Genomic DNA, 25,000 nt, shown 5'->3' on the forward strand with positions numbered 1-25,000 from the left:
CTGTAAATGTTGGTTAGGTAATCAAGGATTAAAAGCTGCTGAAAACTGCAGATTATTCTTCCGATTGTGAAGTTCAGAGTTTTAACTTTTATTATAGGTTATACAAAATATAAAATTTTACTCCCTAAAAATTATCAGGCAGTTTTTCTTATAAATCACATTTATTTTCCGCATAAATAGGAACATGACACACCAAAGGTGTATGAAATGAAAGTTTGCAGTACTGCTGAATCAGCCCAATGTTTATAATTTACAATAGCGTCACATAATGGAACACAACACTGACTGTATTTTCTGTCAACTTGGGCCTTAGCACAGAAAGAATACCTTGACATCATACAATCTCATATGACACATGACTGACTCACCATTAATCAATTTCTATAAATTTCATAACACTTTCTTCATTCAGCCATTTTTCATACTGACAGCCACCTAGGGTTAATAATTCTGCCTATGGATTCTAACTTAATAGCTTTTATTGAATGAGTGTAAAAAACCTCCTTTCTCACAAGTTCATCACTTCACATATACAAGAGACACAATACAATAAAGATATAGTTTTTAAGGAAGGTGGAATATACATGATTTGTCATCTGAATGTCACAGTAATGACAATCTCAAGAGCCTTAAAATATTTTCTTGGTACAGCCATTCACACTATAAATGTAAAACTATGTATCATAGAAGGGAAAGTGCACAGACTATTGTAAGTTTCAGTTATTTTTACACTCGAGTCCAACTGCAGCACTATAAATTACTTTTATCACTGATGAAAGCAACACAGTAAAACTGCTTTATTTAATGTTTACCAAACACTTGTCCACTGTCACCACTTTCACAATTTTGTACCTGAAAAGCTACACAGCACAGATTATTTTGTCTTTATACACTTCTGCTGCTGCGTGGAGCTGACAGCTGACTGAGACCCCATTTTAATTCCAATGGTAAAAAATCTTCAACAGCATTAATACCAGTGTGAAGGTAATTCACATGTATATGAAATTGAACCTGTGGAAAAAAGTTACAAAATGAAACGGTTTCTTTATTTTTAATTCAGACAGCTTAAAAATAGAGGAGGAAAGAAAGTCACTTCCAAAATAACTACTGTAAAGTCTGCAATGAAGAGAGAGTACAAACAGCATTAATATGTGCATGACCCACTCCATAACAAATAATTTGAGAACTAAATGAATGTTTCTTAAATCTAAACCATCAGATAACAGCTACACAATATGAAAGACACTGACAAAAACTGCACTCACATTAGAGGTTACATTTACAAGCATCGATGACCATGTGCCTCAGTAATCGGTCTGTGCACAACAGTCCACAATGCCAATATGTTCCAAAAAGCCAAGCACAAAAATGCTATGTTTTAGGGGTTCAAATCTCGGGTTCTATTGATCATAAAGATAAGAAATAAAGCGTTTTGGATAGCCCTTGGCCTAGTGACCAATTGTGTACCCATAGGAAGAATGCCCACACTGTAGCTATTGTACAGTGCGGGATCAAAATTTAAATATTTCACACGTCCTCCAGTCTAGGCAAATGGAGCAAGTTGATTCTTTAGCATTAGGTGGGTTTGTGTCTTTGACAGATTATAAAAGCATCATTTTTTCATTGGCAGTTCCTGAGAAACCGGCAAATACAGTTTTTAGCCTTTTTATGCACAATGGGCCACAATAAACTAACAATAACAAATGGCTCAAATTTTACCTGTGTCTTCTTCAGACATTTATTAGGAACACCATTTTCCAAATTTTCAAAAGTCAGTATCCATTATCAAGATACATCCAAAAAAACCATGATTTTTGGGTACCAAAAGTACCAGTTGTAATGATGAACACTTCTATAATTTCTATTCATAGCAAATCATGTATGATCTTCAGATGATGATCTTGGGAAGCCTTTAAATTTTTCTCAATTTTATTATTTGTTAGTGGGATCCAGAGCTTTAAATTTCGTGTACTTATGCACAAAAAATATGTATGTAATATCTGGCCTGACGCTTAAATGTAGTGAACACATTGCAAGGGTTCTGCGGTCACCAGCATTTTCCACCAATAAAACTTTATGATGCACTGTCTCTGTATAATGGGCACTCCACATTTATACAGACTTTGAAATTATTTGATGGTGCCACCAGGCAGCATAAGCACCTTACAAAAAATTATTCTGTGCGCAAAATTATTTGTACTTGGAAATCAAACACATTTCTTGGTATGCAGGTGCAGCCTAAAGCTTTTTGTTCATTTTTACATAAATTAGTGTAAAATGAACCAGCAGTGAATGAGAGCCCTACCCTCATTTCAAACTAGTGGAAGCATCTGTTTTGTGATGGTGTTGTCACGTTACACCACAAATTAGTAGTATCATTCTTAAAATCTTTTGTTTTTATTGCTCAGACTTGAACACAACGAATGGCACTACCCTGAGACCTTGTCCACAAACACATTTCCCATGCCATATCCCCACATACCCCAAATCCTCCCACCACACCAAACACTTGTCCACTACAAAGAAGCACCCCCTTTGTCACCCAGTACCACCTCTGACTGGAACAACTGACCCACATCCTTTGTCTAGGCTTTGATTACATAATCATGTCCTGAAATGAGAGGCACCCTTCCCGAGGTCCTTCCCACCCCTCCATAAGTGTTGTTCTGTCACCAACACAACACCGTAGTCCATCCCTATGCCACTGCCAATTCCAATCCCTTGCCACATTTCTGTGAAAGACCCACGTGCAAGAACTACCCAATCCACCCACCCGGCACTTCCTATTCCAGTCATGTCACAGACTTACACGCACATTCAAAGAGTGGGTCACTTGTGAAAGCAGCCATTTTACATAACAGCTCTGCTGCAACCATTGCACAGCCTTTTTTACTGGTATGACTACCAACCAACTATCCACCAGAATGAATGGCCACTGCCATACTGTGACCAAGTGCAAAGTGAACCTTTCTGTGGCACAACATGCTGCTGAACATAACAGGCTTGATTTTTCAATGGCTGCTTCACAACCTGGGCCATCTTGATCTTCCCCTCCACCACCAGGTTTTCTGAACTTTGAAGATGGGAGTTCTCCTTACAACACATTCTCTGCTCCCACAATCATCCCAGCCTCAACCTACAGTAACCTACTGTCTCCACACCCTCCACCCAACAGTTTCTGCCCCCCCCCCCCCAAATAAATGCCCCCTCACTCCCCTTGTGCACTGTTCTCTGCAAATGCACCCACCTGTCTTTTTCCTCCTCCTTGCTCCTCTCCTATTTCACTCCTCATTTCCCCCCCCCCCCCTTCCATCTCCACAACCACTCAATGCTGCACCTCATGGCCTTTTCCTCATTCTTGCAAGCTCTGCCAGAAAGCATTGACTCCTCTACTTCATTGTAGCCTGCTATCCCTCCTCCCTTCCACCCCACCACAGATTGTTGCTTGCTTCCAAATTGGCCAGAGATAGCGGTCATGTGTGAGGTGTACCTGCTTGTGTAAATGTGTGGGTTTATCTTGTCTTTTCTGAAGAAGTATTTGGTCAAATGCTAAATGTGTAACAGTTTGTTCATTCTGTGTGACTGCAATTCAACATTTTATCTTTACAGCGAGTAGCAATCCATCCTTGTCATAGTACTGTTGATCTTCGAACCTGGACTTTTGATTGTTTTATTTGTTGTTTATATGTATCCAATTCGTAAATGTGTCAAACTATATCAAAAACTTGTAAAAACTTTACTGATCTACGGAATTCATTTTATGGAAGTATCACACCCTGCTTTAGCAGGGAAAAGAAGATCACTAGCTGAAAAATGCTCCTGTCAGAGCACAAGAAAGGCAATTAAGTCCCTCTTTAGAAGACAGACAAAAGTTGGAACCAGCTGCTTCAAAACTAATTCCGCCTTTATCACTAAAATTTTGGCATGCAAACTTTTGCACATTTTTGTGTTGAAAGGGAGTAGATCAGAGCTAGTGGCAATAGAAGCAAAGGGGCAGTGATGATGGGAGTGAGAAAGAGGCAATGAAAGAGAAAGAAGAGAGAGAAGAGCTGGATGAAGAGAATACCAGTAGGAACCACACAGAGAGGAGATAGTGATGGTCAGTGATCGAGAGTGGCAGTAAAAGAAAAATAGATGGATGAAGTTAGTTAGCAGTGCGAGCCAAATAGAGAGTAGCAGTGGAAATGAAAAAGAGAGACGAGTGGAGACCGTACATAGGCTTCGGTGGTCTAGATCTCCCAAACCAGCAAACTGTAACAAGGAGGTACAGGGGACGGCATATTTTGGACCGAAATTTTAAATGTGTGTGTGTGTGTGTGTGTGTGTGTGTGTGTGTGTGTGTGTGTGTGTGTTTGTTTTGTCAATCCCCCCCCACCCAACATCCATGTGAAGTTTACTAGTCTAGGGGAATATGAAGGCTTAACTGTAGAGACTGGATAAAAGGATTTAGACCGTTTTAATGAAGGGTAAAATAAGACAACTGGTTACACAAATTTTACTGCATTGAATTGGTTTCAGTGTCAACTAAGGGTACCTTCACCCACCCATTTAGCCATGTGGTCTAATGCCCGGCTTTCCAGATAGGGAAGGAGTGCCTGGTCCCCGGCACGAACCCGCCTGGCGGACTTGTGCCGAGACCCAATGAGCAGGCCAGTGTGTGGATGGTTTTTAGGCTGCTTTCTATCTGCCTTGGCGAATGCGGAGTGGTTCCGCTTCAGCTACACTATGTCGGCAATTGCTCTACAAAGAAGTTTGCCATGTACGCGTACACCACCATTTCTCTACCACACAAACATGGGGATTACACTAGTCTGGTGTGAGATGTCCACCAGGGGCCAAACCGCACAATAACCCTGAAAGAGTGGTTCGGTGTGGGGCGACGGAGTGGTGAAGTGGACTGCGGTAGTCGTGGGGTTGTTGACCACTGTGGCAGCAGCATGGACGGAGCCTCTCCGTCGTTTCTACGCCCCCAGTTAACATACTATAAAAGGATATCTTCAGATAAATTACAGTTACCTATAAATTTTTTTTTAATCGCCATTGGATAACAACTATATCACAAACAATAAACAGCACTAGAATTATTACAAACTGTTGGTATTTTTCAAAAAGAAAATAGTACAGACCAAATTTTGCCCTGCAGCCCAGTACATCCCCAACCTCATAAAAAGCTTTCCCATTCAGCCATTCATCAGGCTATTTCACTGCCTTTATCACCCAAAAAACTTGTAAGTTGATATCACTTTCATAAAAACTGCAGCAGATAATAATGTTTATGAACTTTCCTTGATAACATTTTTACAGCAGAGTCATTACTTTGGGCAATATTGCTAATACACACACACACACACACACACACACACACACACACACACACCTGTACTTAGGGACCATTTCCTACAGAATTAGTCACCTGCTAGAAAGAAGATGTGGATGCGAAGTTGCCTTTTCCACAGATAACAGTTAGTAGAAAAATCTAATCAACACACTGAAATCTTTGATTACTTCTCTGTGTAATTCAGTGGTTTAAAAAAATCACCTCCAACACTTGGCCAATTTACTGAATAGGGAACACTAGAAGGTCTGTCATCAGCATCGTATAAAGAGCATTTGCAAGGCAGAAAGGGTACAAACTGAAGCAAGTGTAGCAAGTTATCCTCCACACAGAAAAGGAAGGTTATAGGCTGGCAATTCTTAAGCAAATGTATGTCAATGATGGTTTTATTCTCAACCAACAGCAACAACTGCAAAATAAAAATTTCATAGCTGTTATTCCTACTGCATTAATTCTATTAATTCTATTCATTTTAAGCACTTTAATGCTGCCTGCACTGGGCAGATGGTGCGTACAGCTGCTGTTTCGTTTTACAGCATTTTCCCATGTATTTCATTTATCACATTTTTATACTTCTCTTAGTGAACTTGGTCTCTTGTTATAACTATTTGCTTTTAATAATGGAACTGTTTTCTTAATTTGTGCTGTTCTCTGCTATTTGTGCCCCATAGGTGGCGAGCACACTATGGAGTTTCTACACAGCAGTGAAATCCAGTGATAAATCTTTCAGTCTGATGTCAGTTCTAGTGGCTTGCTATACTCGAGGTTTTAATGTTGGCTTTACAAGACAATTTTTACTTATTTGATGTGAGCACTTTATCTCTTGTGTTTTTATTCTCTGGCTATGCAATGTTACTCTATAAAAGTAATACTGTTTCTAATACTTCTAGTGCTACTTGTTACAAGATAAACAGGTGGAGAAGAGCTCCTTTATTTATTACATTCTTTTCATTTCTGTGATGTTACTGGATTATCTTATAGGTTATTTAAAGACTATCAAAGTGTTGTTATAGGGTTTCTCTGTTACTGATTTGATGGTGTATGTAGTTTTACACTTAATAAATATAATGTGTGTGAGAAGAGAGTTTTATTCCACTACAACAATGAGTATGTGTACAGTCATGTTAAGAAAGAAATAGAAAACTGTGGGTCAATGTGCAGTGAAGGTGAAATATTTATTGATACCGGCTGACTATTTTTGTGCGATGCATTTGGAAAAAGTTAACTGATAACGACCTGTGTTTGTGATCTCACACAAAAGAAAACAAGAATAAAATGAATACAGTAGTGAAACATACAGAGATGACAGAGAACAAACGACTGAGAAACTATGTGGAGTGAATAACGCCTCCTGATTGTATCAGATGAAAATGATTCTAATAGATTACGATTTAAGGACTATAACTGATCCTTGAGAGCCAGGACATTGCGAAGGTGCACCATATGCTGATAAAAAGGCATATATAACACGTAAGGACCAGGCGCTAGCAAAAGTTGCACTTTCCCAGGGTGTATACGGGGACAAGGAAAAAAAATTCCCGGATTTCTCCCGGATATCCCGTTTAAAAAATATGCTTTTTCCCGGGCGAAAATACACTTTTTCCGTGTTAAGTGACAGTACGTTTTCCGTAGATTTTCCCTCGGAACTGTAAAATTATCAATCCTTTGAATGGTTAACGTTTTATACAATCGTGTAGAACTTCCCGGAAAAAAAATAAAAGACGGGGCAGAGAAGTTTTGGAAAGACCTTTGTTTTGCAGCAACATATACGTTGCATATTTTCGTATTACGAAAGTATAAATTCGAATTGCACCAAACACAGCGCGTTAGTTTCCGGAGCATTAAAACTGAGGTTGATATGTCCTTTTGTAACCGAGTCATATCTCAAGCCACGAGATCTCGCCAGCCGATGACAGCAGCCATTCAGAGCATAGAACACGTGTTTTAGTCAGCCAATAGCAACATCACTGGTTACATGGCGCGAACACACAAGAGGAAAAGTTAACGGTTTACATTAATGTACACAGTACCGTATATCTACAAGAAAAGCTAAGCTTTCACATATAATATTGGTCTCTAAGATTAACACGCTACAACAGAAGCTAAGCTTTCACATGTAATATTGATCTTTTTTTGCGTGTGTTATACTTTAAGATACATCACACAAATGTGCCAGTAAATTTAAAATTATTACATAAATGTCTCGCAGCTCGAAATTTTTGTAAGTGGCTGGTCCTCAAACTGTTCAGTTTCGAACGCTCTGTGATTTAGATATCCATCCCACTTTCTCATACGTAACATAATTCATCTTGGGTAAAAAGAAATTTAGTTTGAAAGTAACGCTTTTCTGACCACCGTTCGCAATACTATCCGGAGACTGTTAGAAATAGGTTCCATTTACCAGTTGCCAGAGGGCGCCAGAAAACAGACATTATTTTGCGTGTGCAACTGCAGTGGTTTAGGAAGCCCGCATTTTCGTGTGTATAAAGCACTAAGAGAGCTTAGATTACACCATAAAAGAAACAGAGCATCAGACGATACTCCAAAGAACATCGGAATTTCGTAAACCATACTAAAATGCATAATTCAGCTTGAAGTGCAAATTGGCTTTTTCCAGATTCACAAAGAAGCAGGTCCCATCTGATATTAAGCTTTTCAGTGTGGTTTTTGGGATGTAAATTTTCTTGGAGTACCAGTACCATACGATCTCATTTTTGGTTCTTTATTATGGCATAATGCCACACATGGCAAAAGATAATAACGTGCATTTGAAATTCAGCGAACAGTTGGAACTAGCCAATACTGTAGAATGAAACACTTCGTTTCAAATAAAATGATCGCCTCAGCGGAAAGATTAATCAAGCCAAATTTCTTCAGCAAACTTGCAAAAAGAACTTCATTGTTCTGCAAGGCGATTAATGCTTGACTGCTACTAACTTGGAAATAAAATAAAATCAGAAAACTGAAATCAATAATTTATTTTTGTCCTCCGTAATTATGTGAATGTATTTTAATTCACTTGATAGCTCACGGCCACAGAAATCCGTTTTGTTTTCATTTGACGTGGGAGCTGTAAACGTGAAGCAGCGAAATCACTTAACGTAAACACGGGTCACGTGCAGGTTAACCCCCTCCCCACTACAACTCTGCGCAAACGAGAATCTTGCAGCTAGGGCGCGCGAGAAAAATTTTTCTCGTTTGCATCTGGCTGCTTGCAGCTACTACCGATACAGCTAACAGCCAAACTACAAGTAGCGGGAAGCGGGAGAAGGTACTGCTTATACGTGAGTTAGATGCGCATGCGCAACAGACCGCTGGCAATTGGTCAAACGAACCTAATGTGAACAGTTATGACGTCATGCTCATAGCAAGCAGTTCATTGTTATGAAGAATTAACAGTCTGCGCCCTACGGCCTTTGACATATTTTTGCTACTTGCAGACGCTTGTGCGTGCACGGGGTTTCGTTGTAAATTGCACATTTCCTTTGCCACTAAAGTTTTATATTTTTCCCTCTCATTTATATTTTATTGCTGCAATATCATTCTCCAGTAGCAGGATGCAATAACGTTCTTTGCTAGAAAATCAATTCTGCAGTCAAAATTACAAAAATTTAACCGAAAGCTAAAACAATGAAAAATTCCCGGAATTCCGAAAAATTCCCGGAATTCCGAAAAATTCCCGGAATTCCGAAAAATTCCCGGAATTCCGAAAAATTCCCAGGTTTTTCCCGGTTTTCTCCCGGATGAAAAAATTCCCAGGTTTTTCCCGGATTTCCCGGTTGTCCCGGGTCATATACACCCTGTTTCCATATGTGAACAGCAGCAAATACACACTTGTATATGAAATTTGTCAAATAAAAAAACAGTATGTGAAGAACTTCAAAATTATATGACCTAAAGGATATCTAACTTCACACTGTGCAACTGAGATGGAAGCTATATTCACTAAAAATGAAGAACTATGAATCTGTGGAAATTTATCTAGGACTAATAAACAAAACTGTAGCAGGCCTAGTGAACATTAGCAACAAAACTGAAGAGGGAGATTTATCAACGACTGTTCTGTGTGGACTTTCAAACGAATGGGATGTACTAATTACAGCTTTGTGCAATTTGCCAGATAATGATTTTAAGTGTGAAAACAATGAAGCGTGCACATGAAAAGATGCTACACGTCCCAAATATAATGAAGATAAACATTCTGCAATGTCCTTGAACATTAATATTGGTAATCAACAGTACCAAAAAACTCCACTTACGGAATTTGACAAAGGACAGGAAGAAACGAATAAAGAAGCAACATAAAAAGGTAGTTTTGTCTGTTACAACTGTCACAAAGTCCGTTACGTATTCAGAAACCGCCCTAAAAGGGGGAAATTTAAAAAGGAACAAAAGAATATAGGTGCTGTTAGTATGAGTGCTGCCTGTGACACAGTTACATTGAATGGTGATAACTGGATAGTGGATTCCTGGTCAATTCATCACATGGGCCCAAATGAAAATTATTTTTCAGCTGTTGATGAAAATATTTTAGCTGAGGTCACGACATTAGTTGATGGCAGAAAAACAGAAGCAAAAATAATTAAAAACGAAGTTCTGGCTAAAAAACTCATAGCTAATGACGATAGAAAGATTATTTCTGATAATGAAGATTGCAAGAGGACAATATCTCTGGAAGACTGCTAGTTAAAAATCAGCAGGAAGGTCATTTATATTACATAAATACGAAGCCATGTGCAGTTGACAGATCAATAAACGTACTGAGAGATAACAAATGTAACACAAAGTCGCTAGACTTATGGAATTGTCAAATGATACATGTCGGCAAGTGTACAGCAAACAACACGATAAAAGGTAAAATAAACCCATGTGGTGGCTGTTTGGCATGTAAATCAACACGAAAACCATTTCTTAAAGCAAGGTATGAAGGAACGAACAACCTGTTTAGAACTTGTTCATAGTCATCTCATGGGACATACTGACATTCCCAGTTTTGGAGGCAAGAGATATTCAACGAGTATCGTTGATGATGCAGGCCAAGACATATTTGTGCATTTCTTAAAAAATAAGGATGAAGTATTAGAAGAATTCAAGAAATGGAGGAGTCAAATGGAAAACCAAACTGTAAACAAAATTCACGTGAACAAGGGCCTAGAATTCTGTTCACACAGTTCTGTGAATCTGAATGAATATGACACGAAATAACTGAACTACACATCACAGAAAAACAGTATAGCTGAATGCTCAACAGAACATTAATGATATGGTAAGGTCACAATAGCTAGGAATTTGCCAAGGTGTTCTTGGGGCGAGATGATGTACACTGCCGCATACATAAGGAATCGCGTTACAAATAACCACAACAACAAAAAAATGCCTCAGGAATTGTGGACAGGTAGAAAGTCTAGTGTGAGACATTTACTTGTGATAGGATGTGAAGTTTTCAGTCACTTACACAAACAAAAACATCGTTCTAAATTATATGAAAGGGCAGAAAAAGGCTTAATTATTTGATGCACTCTATAACACACTATATGGCCGTGGGTACAGGACCTGGATGCCAGAAACAAAAAAGCCTGTGGAACCCAAGAAAAGAATTTTCAAACAATTCTTGAATGGCAAATGCTCAACTCAAAATAAGAAACAGGACGAATTTCTATTGTATGTGCAATGAAGGAGCATTATCATTTCCAAGTATTGGAGACAAAATATGACATGAAAGAAGATTCTAGCACTGAAGGGAAATTTTATGATTTCTCAGATCAGGTGGAAAATTTGGAAGAAACTGAAGGTAATCAGGAATTTGTGGAACATTCTGATATTTAATGAAATAGATGCAGGCCAAGGATGAGTGCAACACAGGAGAAAATAAGTTTCATCCAATGACACTTCACTTCATCCAATGACACTTCACTTCATCCAATGACACTTCACTTCATCCAATGACACTTCACTTCATCCAATGACACTTCACTTCATCCAATGACACTTCACTTCATCCAATGACACTTCACTTCATCCAATGACACTTCACTTCATCCAATGACACTTCACTTCATCCAATGACACTTCACTTCATCCAATGACACTTCACTTCATCCAATGACACTTCACTTCATCCAATGACACTTCACTTCATCCAATGACACTTCACTTCATCCAATGACACTTCACTTCATCCAATGACACTTCACTTCATCCAATGACACTTCACTTCATCCAATGACACTTCACTTCATCCAATGACACTTCATCCAATGACACTTCATCCAATGACACTTCATCCAATGACACTTCATCCAATGACACTTCATCCAATGACACTTCATCCAATGACACTTCATCCAATGACACTTCATCCAATGACACTTCATCCAATGACACTTCATCCAATGACACTTCATCCAATGACACTTCATCCAATGACACTTCATCCAAACGAGGTCGTTTATCATGAAATAGCTCAAAAACACATTGTGCAAGAAAAGAACAGTGATCAACCATTATCGTATCATGAATCAGTTAATTCTAACAAGACAGCAGAACGGATGGTTGCAATGAACGAAGAAATTAACTCCCTTAAAAAAAATCACGATATTGGGAAACTGATTGAGCTACCATCTGGTGTAATTCTTGTAAAGAATAGATGGGTATTTAGAAAGAAGAAAGTTGGTGAGGAGCCCAGATTTTTAAAGCTTGCTTAGTCACAAAGCAATTTAGTCAAGTAGAAGGTGCAGACTATAACGAGATTTGTGCGCTCGTTTCAAATTCAAAACGATTGGTCGACTGGCAGAATGATATTTTCACTTTGCTGTGGTTTAAAACTGTGAGATGGACCAAAACTCGAACTTGGGACCTTTGCCTTTCACGAACGAATGTTTTACTGACTGAGCTACCCAAGCACAACTCACGACCCATCCTCTTAGTTTTAGTTTGGCCAGTGCCTCATCTCCTACCTTTCAAATGCCACAGGAGTTTTCCTGTGAAACTTGCATAACTAGCACTCCTGGAAAAAAGGCTATTGTGGGGGACAAGACTTTGCCCCACACTGGCGGAAGTTCCCAAAACAAAATTTTTCACTTTGCAGCGGAATGTACACTGATATGAAACTTGCTGGCAGATCAAAACTGTGCTCTGGACCAAGACTCAAACAAAGGACTTTTGTCTTTTGTGGGCGAATGTCCTCATTCTGACAACATAATAAAACTCAGCACTGACCAAGTTAAAGTGCTAACAAAGCTGAAGTGATTTTGTGGAAAACTTAAACAAAAAATATTATTAAAGGGCTCTGTTATAACACTAAAACCCGCGCCACCTAGGAAGGCGCTTCACGCATAAAGGCGAAGTGGAAAGGAAGCAGAGCGGGCAAACAAAGTCCATGTCGCCAAACTTTGCTGCTGCGGACAACAGGAGTGGCTCGCTTGCCTATGGTACACTGTATTATACGTTTAAGTCTATGAGGTGAATAATAAATATTAAAACCAATTTCAATCAATCATCATAAGAGAAATATTAATTGACATTCTGACGATATTGCGTCCACTGCTCCACAGATTTACTCTGAGTGACGTCGGGAGGCAAGAACAGCTGACACAGCTTTGTGAAGATGTGAAGTACAATTTCTCTCAAAATGACAATTGTCAAAAGACAAGGTCATTGAAACTGCTTGCAAATATTTAACATTTATTGTGATTTGAACTGCATTGTAAGAAAAAATTTAATACACAACAAAATCTGCATAATTAAAAAGATACGAAGTGCTAATCAAAAATGCTAGGAAGTTCTCATTATTATGTATGCAACTGATATGTTGCCAAACATTTTTTAAACAACGAGTCTTAAAACTTCAAATTATTATTACTTTGTTCCAAAGTCTAATTGTAATACCATCGTCACTTCTATTCGAGTCTGTTTTCGAACAATCTGATTGTAAATTTACAATGATAGGTTCATGGCTTATATCCATCATCACTTCCCTGTCAAGTTGTTCTTTCTGAAGCTTTCCAGCGTGCTGCACAGACTGTGTCCATGCTACAGTTGGGATGTTGTCTGTTGCCTCATGCACAAGCGGTGTTCAGTATATGTTATCCTGAATGTTCTGTTTCTTTCTCCCACATAGCCTTAAAACCCTTTGCCCAAATTAATTCAATGGAGCTACACTGACAGCAATACATGGATAAACGCAAAATTATCTGACCCCCATTAATGTGCAAGGTTTGTATGTTCTGTCACATGACTTGTATAAATTAACAAGGTGCAGGAAATCGGCACGAGTCTGGATTACACTGTGATTAATATTTTTACCTTTAAGCCGTGGAAAAATATCTGCTTTTCTGGTGTTTGTACTTGGTGTTTTCTCTGTAACAGTTGAATTATACCTGGCAATGACCGACTTTGAAGCAGGGTGCGACAAGAATTGTGAATCACCTCATGAAATTGACAGCATTCCTTTCTGAATGGTAGTCATTGCTGTTTCTCTTATATGTAAGTAGAAGTTCATTCTCAGAAACAAAACCAGAAGAAGAGTCAGAATGCAGAATAATTATCCGAGAACCTATTCCTACAAGAACTTTAAAACTGCCACCAGCAGATCTTCCTGGAATGATTCTAACTGACCCATGATTCATCAAGGTAATACAGTGTTGAACCATCTCCTCCTCTTGGGTCGTTAATCTTTATATGAGATATAGTTCGTGCTGCACTTATGCCACCTCTTTGAACTAAAAATTCTCTTCTTAACATAAATGGAATCATCATCTTTCTTTTAATATTCTTTACATTGATGAAGTGCTTACCATTGCATAGCTATAAAAAATTTTTGTTATGTCGGGCATACATTGTTCACATGGAGCACTTTAAAACATCATTGTTAAAACTATCCATTTATGTTACAGGTTCCATGCGATTTTTGATGCTTTCCAGGCGACACAAAACCAACTTTTTCTACGGTTCCTACAGCTCTCTTGCCAACACTACATTGTTCTGGAGCCCGTTCTTGTGTTTTCAAATATCGACAGTAAGAAGACCTGCTTTCAAATTCATGTTTGAAAAGTTATAAATGCGGTAAATAATCCCCCTCGCCAGCTTGTGAAGTACTTCACATTTTTGGCCGTCACCTGGCTTTCTTTTTGATCACACTCAAACATTCACAGCTATACACCTGGAGAGGAGGGGGGGGGGGGGGGGGGGGGGGGGGAAGGTGACAGTTGAATGAATAATACGGTTGTCGCGAAGTACGGCAACAGCGCAGCATGTAGGAGCAAGATTCTCACTCTCTAGCTGTAACTCTCCACTAGCCACTCAGAAAGAGAATGAATATTATTGGCTGCCTGTGGCTAGTGGAGGGGATGCGCACAACTGCTGAAAATTGGTCTGCCTTCTTACATGACACGAACAATAGCATCAGCATTAGCCATTTATGTAAATGACTGATTAACCCACTGCTAATGCAAATGATAGTCCACACAAAAAAAGAAAAATTTCTGCAGCAAGACTTGTACACGTGTGTGTGTGTGTGTGTGTGTGTGTGTGTGTGTGTGTGTGTGTGTGTGTGTGTAGGGGGCAGCATGTTTTTGTATGACACTACTTTTCTTTCAAAACAAAATTATGGAAATTTGAGAAAATTCTAACAAGACATAATCATTATTGGTAAACAGCACAGCAAAGGAAGAAAATGCTAGTTGCACTCAATAGTGTCATCCTGATAACTCTGATCAAGTAAAGGCTACAATTAACAGCAGTACTCACCTGCACAAAGCTTGTGGTAAAGACGATATTATTGGTCCATACCCCTGTGCATTGTCATATAACTCAAACAAGGGTGCAGCAACTAGCTTGTAATTCTTAGGTACGGCAAACAAGGCTAGAAACCAACAGAGAGGGAAAATAATCAATGACAGAATTATTATTTCGAATGTTGTCTACATACTTCTCAATATGACAATATAAAAAAAAAAAAAAAACACAATTGTGCACTCACAAATTTACTACAATATGTTATAGTAATATAATTAATACAATAAAAGAAATGTCCCCAAATATATTAGGAAGGACTAATTATCGTCACAGTGATTTACTTCATTAGTCGACCAGAGAAAACTGAATTTACTCTGAGGTGACAAAAATCATGGGATAGCGATACACAATATACAGAGAGTGGTAGCATTGTATACACAAGGTATAAAAGGGCAGTACATTGGTGGAGCTGTCATTTGTACCTAGATGACACATGAGAAAAATTTTCCAACATCATTATAGCCTCACAACGAAATTAACAGATTTCGAACATGAAATGGTTGTTGAGAGTTGAAGCTAGACACATAGGACAGTCCATTCAGGAAAATATTTGTGAATTCAATATTCCAAGATCCACAGTGTCAAGAGAGCGTCGAGAATACCAAATTTCCAGCATTATCTCTGACCATGGTCACTGCAGCGACTGATGGCCTTCACTTAACGACGGAGAGCAGCAGCATTAGTGTACAGTTGTCAGTGCTAACGGACACGCAATACTGTGTGAAAGAACCACAGAAATTAATGTGGGACATATGACGAACTTATCTGTTAGGACAGTGCAGTAAACTTAGGTGTTAATGGGCTATGGCAGCAGACGACTGACACGAGTGCCTTTGGTAACAAGACAACATGGCCTGAAGCACCTCTCCTGGGGTCGTGACCACATTGGTTGTATCCCAGGGGACTTGAAAACCATGGCCTTGCCAGATTAGTCTCGATTTTGGTTGGTAAGAACTGATGGTAGGATTCAAGTGTGGTGTAGATCCCATGAAGCTATGGACACCGGTTGTCAACAAGGCACTGTCCAAACTGGTGGTCGCTCCATAATGGTGTGGGCTATGTCTACATGGAATGGAGTGGGTTCTCTGGTCCAAATGAACCGATCATTGATTGGAAATGGTTATGTTCGCCTACTTTGAGCCATTCGTGGACTTCAGATTCACAAACAAAGATGGAATTTTTATGGGTGACAAGGCGACATGTCACCAAGCCATGATTGTTCGTGATCTGTTTGAAGAACATTCGGGACTATTCGAGCGAATGATTTTGCCACCCAGATCGCCTGACATGAATCTCTCAAACATTTACTAGAAATATTCAAGAGGTCAGTTCATGCACAAAATCGTGCATCGGCAACGCTTTTGCAGTTTTGGACGGCTACAGAGGCAGCATGGTCCAATATCTCTGCAGGGGACTTCCAATGACTTGAGAGCATGCCACATCAAGTTGCTGCACCAAAGGAGACAGACACATTATTAGGTTGCATACCACGACTTTTGTCACCTCAGTGTAAAACTGATCAATACTGCTTCTCAGTTTTATGTGAGCTGTAGTAACGTGCTGTACAATTCTTAAGTCATTATTTAGAGAAAAAAATTTACCACAAATTTTATCAAGTTCAGTGCTAGTATGCAAAAAATCAATATTTCACCAGATAAAGTAATTCAATTAAAGCTAAACCAATCAACATCTGTGGGGGAGTTTCTCTCCATGACAGCTTCCAGACACATTAAGCAAACATGGTAAGTGTTTATCTGACTTACTGGAGACGACTCTTTCAGAAAACTAGTGGTACACCCTTAAATCATCACAAACCTACATGAAGTAAAGCATCCACAAGAGGCCATTCAAAACAACTGATAAACTCTTGATCATATGGCTGAAATCTTGAAAGTGTCTCATTAACAGTACTGCTGAGAAAATAATAAGTTATAAGAAAATTGAACACATCAAATGATAACATTGTAATGATAGTCGAAGAAAATACATTTTGATACTTCATGATTACCATTCAGAATTGTATGGAACAAGGAATAAAAGTGCCGATACCACATTGTTTACATACAGGTGTGCAGCTGACACCCAAACCTCCAGATGTCAGACACTCAGATCTGTAACAAATGTTTTGTCAAAAAGGTATCAAACAAAACTATGATTCAGTTTGAGCTATGTGCTGTTGTCCAGCAGAACGGGCATAAACGTTAATTAATAGCGACACCAGAACTACCAGAGCACAGGAAAAGCATATCTGTGATTCTTTTATACGTGTGGCTAGTGTGGGTGAGTTGATAGAGCATTAGACTGTCATGCGAAGGGTCTCAGTTTTGAATCCCCCCCCCCCCCCCCCCCAACAAGGTTTTTTTTTTTTTAACGTATTATGCATGAAAGTATTTTGGCAGTCCAATTTTGCTTTGTTTCTTTGAAAGTAGTAAACCTACAAAGTACATTTGCAGTTTCACAGAATACACAATCTGAACAGACAAACAAAGAAGCAATTGCAATAACATTAATAATAATAATAAACAAAATAATAAGATTAAAAAGTAGTACATAATGTTCAAAAGTCAATGTGTTTCTGGAATATGTGAATTGTGATTTTGTCTTCTGGCAGATTATTTTGTACATGCAGGTCATGGAAACACTAGAGTTTTTGTGGGGCCCGTAAGAATTCAGTATTAGCCGAAGTTTCTCTACACTGATTTGTTCCACTACCGCTTCTTGTATAAACGTCCTCAACATTTCTTGGGTCATTTACCGGAGGAGTGAGAGTGGACTATTAAGTTTGATGCTGGTAACATGGATTGATGTGTACAAGTACCTCAAGAACAAGGTTCTTGAAGGACAACAAACAGCTTTGGAGCAAGTTTGCTCACCTGTGAAAGCAATGGAATAATTGTGTACTCATGGATTGTTGCTTGAACAGACAGTACAACCTCTACAATATCTTTAGAAACCTCTAGTTGGAAAAGTGCCACCCACAGACATCTCCTTGTTGAATCCACTTTCTTCACCGTTTTAGATATTTGCAACTGTGGAGGCTGTCATGAGTGAACGAATGCGTGTGTGCAAGAGAGAGAGAGAGAGAGAGAGAGAGAGAGAGAGGGAGTTATGTACTTATTATTATTATTATTATTATTGCAACTGTTTATTTTTCAGTTCTGATATATTCTATGAAACCACAAATGTACAATATAGGTTCATTACTTTCAAAGAAACAAAGTGAAAGTAGATTGCCAAAACACTTCACGCATAATACATTTAAAAAATGTGTTGTCAGGGGGATTCAAATCCAAAACCCTCTGCACAGCAGGCTAACGCTACAACTAACTCACACTAACCACACATAAAGAAGTATCGCAGATAGGCTTCTCCTGTGTTCTGGCAGTTCTAGTGTTACTTTTAGTTAATGTTTATGCCCATTCTGCTTCAGATTGTGCTGTTATGTGTACTTACTTCCTGGACTACAACCAGTCGGGTTGGAGCCCAGACAGTGAGCACACACAAAAGCAACTCACAGCACTGAAGGAGATGGCTGGATCAGCTGTCAAAATATTATGCAAAAATTGAAACAACTACTCAGCTGTACACCTGCAAATACAATACTAATGAACCTTGCTGATAAAACCTGAGTGATGACTGTGGCAACTCTTCTACCTCACATGTTGCAACCCATATAGTGTCACTAATTTTTCATTTGGAAGTGCAGGTGTACGAAAAGTGAAGAGAGAAGTAAGGGAAGAGAGCAAAATGGGAAGTGAACAGAGAAGTAAAGGAATACATGTGACAAAAGACAAATTTCAATCGTTTTCAACTGTCCCTCACTCAACATGGGGTTTAGTGAGCATCACTGTCATGAGAGGCTGAAACTGACAGTTCTTCAAAGGCCATAGAAGCTCACCAATTCTATTACTCTAATTAAGAGAAACTAAGTTTAGACACTCAGCAGCAGTTGCTATGGAACACTGCATTTTGTATTAACAGAGGGATTCGTCAACAGAATCCTTGCTGCATCTGTCAGCACGACTGTATGAACTCTTGAGACTGATGGAGCCCTTTGAGATTTTGCATTTAAGTCTTCGTGTCAAGCATATTTCCAGTCACTGGATGCAATATCACCTTAATATACGGGGAAATAAGAATTTTATTGCTAATAAGCAGATACTGAATAAGTATTTTTCTGAAAGTCAACATTTAGGCTGATATTCTAAACATTGGATCTAATGTTTATGCCCATTTTTTAATATAAATTCCTGTAACAATATCGAGAAACGGTGTCAGAGGAGTTTGGGAGACATCTAAAAAGCACTGATAAATAAATCACATAAAATTTTGAATTATTAGAACTTTGGAACACAATAACCAATAAAGACTATGATGGTACCAAAATGGGGAGCTTACCGACATCAGCCACCGAATAATGTCTCTTGCAACATTTTTTAAGATGATTACTTTTCCACCATGCAGCACTGGTCTTGTTTGATATTAAGGAAACAGTAGCAATTTCTGAAGAACATAGTTATCAGTTAGCAATTAGCCTCATTTGGGACTGACAGCCCACTGAAAACCAAGGTAACAGGGTTGTACCAAAAGTAAGGTTCCCAATGAGCTACAGCCTTGTGGGTGTGGTTCCCCCACCATTGAGCCTGCCTCTCCATGATTTGCTACTTTGCTCAGTGTTGGCTTGACAGCCATCAGAGACGGAAGTGCTGATCGCCATGGAGATTCATCGGCAAATGACTGAGGTTTATGGTGAAGAGTGCATGTCCGTTCAGCATGTCGGCAAATGGTGCAGGGCTTTTGCTGAGGGCTGCACAAAAGTTCACGATGTGAGGGGGGAAGGCAACAAGGAGAAGTTGTTAGACTATCACCACGAGAGATGAAACGTGGATGTTTCATTACACCCCCAAAACAAAACAACAATCTTGTTAGTGATGTCACTCCGGTTCACCGTCACCAAAGAAATTCAAACAAACGCATTCGGCAGGAAAGGTTATGGCGACTGTGTTTCGGGATTGGGAGGGGGCACTCCCCATCGATTTCATGCAACCTCGGATGACAGTAAACCCAGACAGATATTTGAAACATTGACCAAACTCTGATTAGCAATACAGAATCGCCGGAGAGGTTGACTGACGGAGGAGTAGTGCTTCTTCACGGCAACGCTCTACCCCACGTCGCTTGTCAAACAGGAGCTTTTGAAGAAATTAGGGTGAACTGTTCTGCCCCATCCCCTGTACAGCCCGGAATTAGCCCCCAGAGATTATAACCTGTTCTCCAAGCTAAAGTAGCACTTAGGTGGCAAATGCTTCAAGAGCAATGAAGTCCGAGCAGAGGTCACACACTTCCTCAATGCGTTGGCAGGAGACTACTTAGGAATACAAAAGCTTGAGTACTGGCTTCAAAAAGAGTGTCGAAAACAATGGTGACTGTCGAAAAACAGACAAAAGTGTAAGCTTTTCAATGGTATATAAATTAATAACAACAAACATAAAATATGGGAACCTTACTTTGGTACAACCCTCATAGAAGGCTCCAAGATACTTAGCAAGTGATGGAACATATATCAGAAAGACATATTAGACGCCTTATGAGTAGTGCTCATTGCAGTTGACAAAAATATTGTCTCTATTGAGGTCGAAATTGAGGTGTGCAACAGCGAAGTTAGCTGGTTGCGTGTAACAGATCTAGGTGAAATCAAATTAATTGTTGGATGTTTTTACCAGCCACCTGATTCCGCTGTGACAGTTCTCTGGTCAATCAAAGAGTCTACAGCCCGTAGCAGATAAAAACCTGGATTATGCAGTACTAGTTGGATACAACTTTAGCCTGCTGAGTATAGAATGGGACGTCTATGGATTCAATGCACGAGGGTACAGACAAACTGCCTTATAAAGTATTTTTGAACATGTTTTCCAAAAACTGTCATGAGCAGCTAGTTTGCCAGCCCACACACAATGGAAATATTTTAAACCTTGCAGCTACAAACATGCTGGACCTTATGGATAGCATCAGTGTAGGGACAGGGATTAGTGGTCATGACATCATCAGAGCAAATATGGTTACAAAAGTTAATAAACCAGTCAAAAAGGCTAGGAGAGTGTTTAGTCCATTTTTTCCACGCAGCCCATTTTTTCAATACAGCCCATTTTTTCCACACAGCCCAATCTAGCCATTGTCACAAATGATGATATATGATGAGGACAGCACACCCACCCAGTCCCCAGGCAGAGAAAATTCCCAATTCGGCCGGGAATCGAACCCAGGACCCCATGATCTAGAGGCAGCAACGCTAGCCACTAGACCATGAGCTAAGGATCACTTGAGCAATGAACAATATGAGGAATGTAAGGAATTATGGCCAAAGTTTAAACAGATCATAAATCATGATCTGAAGAATTGTGTGCCTAGTAAGTGGATTAACGACGGAGAAGACTCACCATGGTTTAACAAGAAAAATCACAAAATGCCAAGGAAGCAAAGGCTGTTGCACACTTGGTTCAAAAGAGAACATGCAAATGACAACAGGAAAAGATCATTAGAGATTTATGTTACTGTAAAGAGATCTGTGCCTGAAGCATACAACAGCTACCACTGTCCTACCTCAGTGAAAGATCTGTTCGAGAACTCGAGAAAATTCTGGTTCTGAGTAAAATCATAAAGTGAATCTAAGACTTCCACCTAGTTACTCGTTAACCAGTCTGGCGTGGCAGTAGAAGGTAGCAAAACAAAAACTAAAGTTTTAAATTCTGCATTTCAGAAATCATTCATGCATGAGAATAATGCAAACATACCTCTGTTTGACCACAGCACAGACTCCTATAAGGACAACATACTAACAGGTGTAGAGAAAAACAAAGAGAGATCAAAACAAATAATTCACCAGGGCTAGATGTCATCCTAATTTGGTTTTATGGCAACGGCCCGATTCCGCTGGCAATTATTGTGAATCTTTCACACAGCGCAAGTCCCAAGTGACTGAAAAAAGCGCAGGTGACTCCCGTATATAAGAAGGGTAAAAGAACGGTCCCACAAAATTGCAGACCAATATCCATAATATTACTTCGCTGCAGAATGTTTGAGCGTATTCTCATTTCAGTTATAACAAATTTACTAGAGACCAAAAAGCTTATGTCCACAAATCAGCATTGCTTTAGAAAGCAGCACTCACGCAAATCTCAGCTCACCCTTTTCTGACATGATACTGTGAAATATGGACATTACATACCTCCAAAAAGCATTTGCTATTGTACAAGCTGTTAACAAAGATATGAACATATGGAATGGGTTCCAGATACGTTGACTGGTTCGAAGACTTCATAAGTAATAGAACCCAGCACGTTGTACTTGATGGCAAGTGTTCACCAGAGACAAGGGTATCGTCAAGAGTGGCCCAGGGAAGTGTGATAGGTCCACTATAGTTTTCTATATATGTAAATGATCTGGTATAGGGTGGGCAGCAATCTGCATTTGTCTGCTAACGATGCCATGGTATAAGGGAAGGTGTCATCGTCAATTGACTTCAGGAGGATAGAAGATGTTAAGACAAAGTTTCTAGTTGTGTGATGAATGACAGCTCTAAATTTAGATAAATTTAAAAGACAAACACAATGTTTGTTACAGTATTAGTAGTGTCCTGCCTGACACAGTTACACAATTTAAATATCTGAGTGTAATGCTGCGAAGTGATACGAAATGGAACGAACACATGTGGATTGTGGTAGGGAAGGCAAATGGTCAAGTTTGATTTATTGGGAGACTTTTGGGAGTGGGATTCATCTGTAAAGGAGATTGCATATAGGACACTAGTGTGACCCATTGCTGAGTACAGCTGAAGTGTTTGGGATCTGCATTAGATTTGGCTTAAAGAAAAACTTCTAAGCAGTTCAGAAGCAGACTGCTAAATTTGTTACTGGCACCTTTGAACAACATGAAAGTATTACCGAGATGCTTCGGGTACTCAGCTGGGAATCCCTGAATGGAACGCAATGTCTTTTCGAAAAATACTATTGAGAAAATTGAGAACCAGCATTTGAAGCTGACTGCAGAACGATTCTACTACTGCCAACTACATTTTGCATATGGACCACAAAGGTAAAATATGAGAAATTAGGGCTCATACTGAGACACATAAAAAGTAGATTTTCCCTCACTCTATTTGCGAGTAAAGTGACAAAGGAAATTACTAATAGTGGTACAGGGTACCCTCCGCCACACTTCGTATGTATGTAGATTTCCTTATGACCACAGAAGGCATCCACTACACAAACAGACCACACATTCTCAGGTTTTTATTTACACTGTTGCCATCATCTCTAACAAAGTAACTCTGAACTGTGGTAAAAAAGCATTAAATATTAGAAGCCTCCCTTTAGAGCCAAGTGTGAAAGAATATGGGTATAAAACTGCAGCAGCATGGAACTTTCACTAAATAATGTGTGCTGCTATTAGTTGCAAACTCCCTACTGGCCTATAGACAAAATACACCAATCATCAATACTTGTTAAGTCTGTAAATGACACCCATTCCGGACCACTGTTTCATGTTTGGGAAGTAATGTTTGAAACATTCTAATAAGTAATATAATGTTAAAAGGCGGTAAACTTTTAGTGTGAGGTCTCTAATTTCACTGATTCACTGTGTACTGCAGTTACCCCATTGTTGTGTTCCATATGAATGCCAGAACAATGCTGTAGAGTATTATGTCAGCACAACATGCTATTATCAAACAAAACGGATAAATTGAATTTTTCTAGGTAAGTTTGAATGTATATGAGGTTTTGTGTGAAAAATGAGTCAATGTTCCAATTTAAAATGCATGATTTTTTAAAAATGTTCAATCTGCAGAACAACTGCCCCGATGAAATACCTTTTTACCTGCTTTCTTAATTTTTGGTACTTTAGGTTATCTACTAAGCATCCATGCAGAGGAGAGTCATCAGTTGTTCAAAGCACGCTTTCATAGCCCCTCCCTAGAATGGAAGGATGTATGGCGAAGAGTACCAATAGTGAAGAAGATATTCACCAGGTCTCTAAGAAATAGTTGTAAACACAAGCAGAATCAGAAGCCGAAGGTAAAAATAACAGCTACAGTTGGAAGTGAAAATAAGCAGTGCACAAAGTTTCCTTGGTGAAAATGAAGATGGTATATTTGATTAAGACGCAACCTGTAAGGAATACTGGTTTGAAAGAAACTGATAATGCTTTCACAACAACTTCTCAACTGAAATACAAAATAAAGAAAATAAAAGGTATAGACTGTTTTCTCATGAGGAAGAAAGGTAATTTAGGGGTTAATGTCCTGTAAAATACATCATTAGAGACTGAGCACAAGCTCTGATTAGGGAGGAGTGATGAAGGAAATCTTAGCATTTGCTTCTAATGATTTAGGAAATTATATAAAACATAAATCTGGATAGATTTAAAATTCTTCTCTTCCCTTTTCAATCAGCAGGCCACTTTTGTGAACATCGAGCAAGTTGGCACTTTGATTTGCACAATGAACTCACTTTAGGAAAAGAAAATAGTACGACCAAGAATGAAGACAAAGTGCCCGGCAAGCTCTTCTGTTCCATGTAGTGGATGGAAGGACTGGACAGTAGCTAAAGAAATAAATGGAGATGAAACAAGTTCAGGGAGCTTCTGGAAAATAAAGCTTCCAACAGTTTAAAATCACAGTCTGCCAGTCTTTTCTTTTAGCAATGATATCTTAGACATTTGACACTACAATTGGAAAAAAATCTGAGGATTGCTAAAAGGGTTTCACACATGACAAGTGTTGTGTTCCTATAATCAAAAGTACCTCCCTCACTGCCACAGAAGCACTGGCGGTGTGTGCTATTGAACTGTCTTCAATGAAATACCTTTACATAT

At 39.1% G+C, this 25,000-nt stretch overlaps 1 protein-coding gene across 2 annotated transcripts in view; it reads right to left on the bottom strand.

The window, feature by feature from the left end:
- Positions 1–461: 461 nt before the first annotated feature.
- Positions 462–25,000, bottom strand: part of LOC126178908 (cleavage and polyadenylation specificity factor subunit 5) — a 96,916-nt gene continuing 72,377 nt past the window's right edge. For both annotated transcript variants that reach the window (XM_049924567.1, XM_049924568.1), the window contains exons 5-6: positions 15,083–15,197; positions 462–1,011 (exon numbers count right to left, since the gene is read on the bottom strand). In XM_049924567.1, the coding sequence (XP_049780524.1) occupies positions 990–1,011; positions 15,083–15,197 (137 nt within the window). In that variant the 3' untranslated portion in view covers positions 462–989. The remainder of the gene's footprint in view (positions 1,012–15,082; positions 15,198–25,000) is intronic.

This window comes from Schistocerca cancellata, chromosome 1 (genome assembly GCF_023864275.1).
Source record: "Schistocerca cancellata isolate TAMUIC-IGC-003103 chromosome 1, iqSchCanc2.1, whole genome shotgun sequence".
In the NCBI taxonomy this organism is placed as follows: Eukaryota; Metazoa; Arthropoda; class Insecta; order Orthoptera; family Acrididae; genus Schistocerca; species Schistocerca cancellata.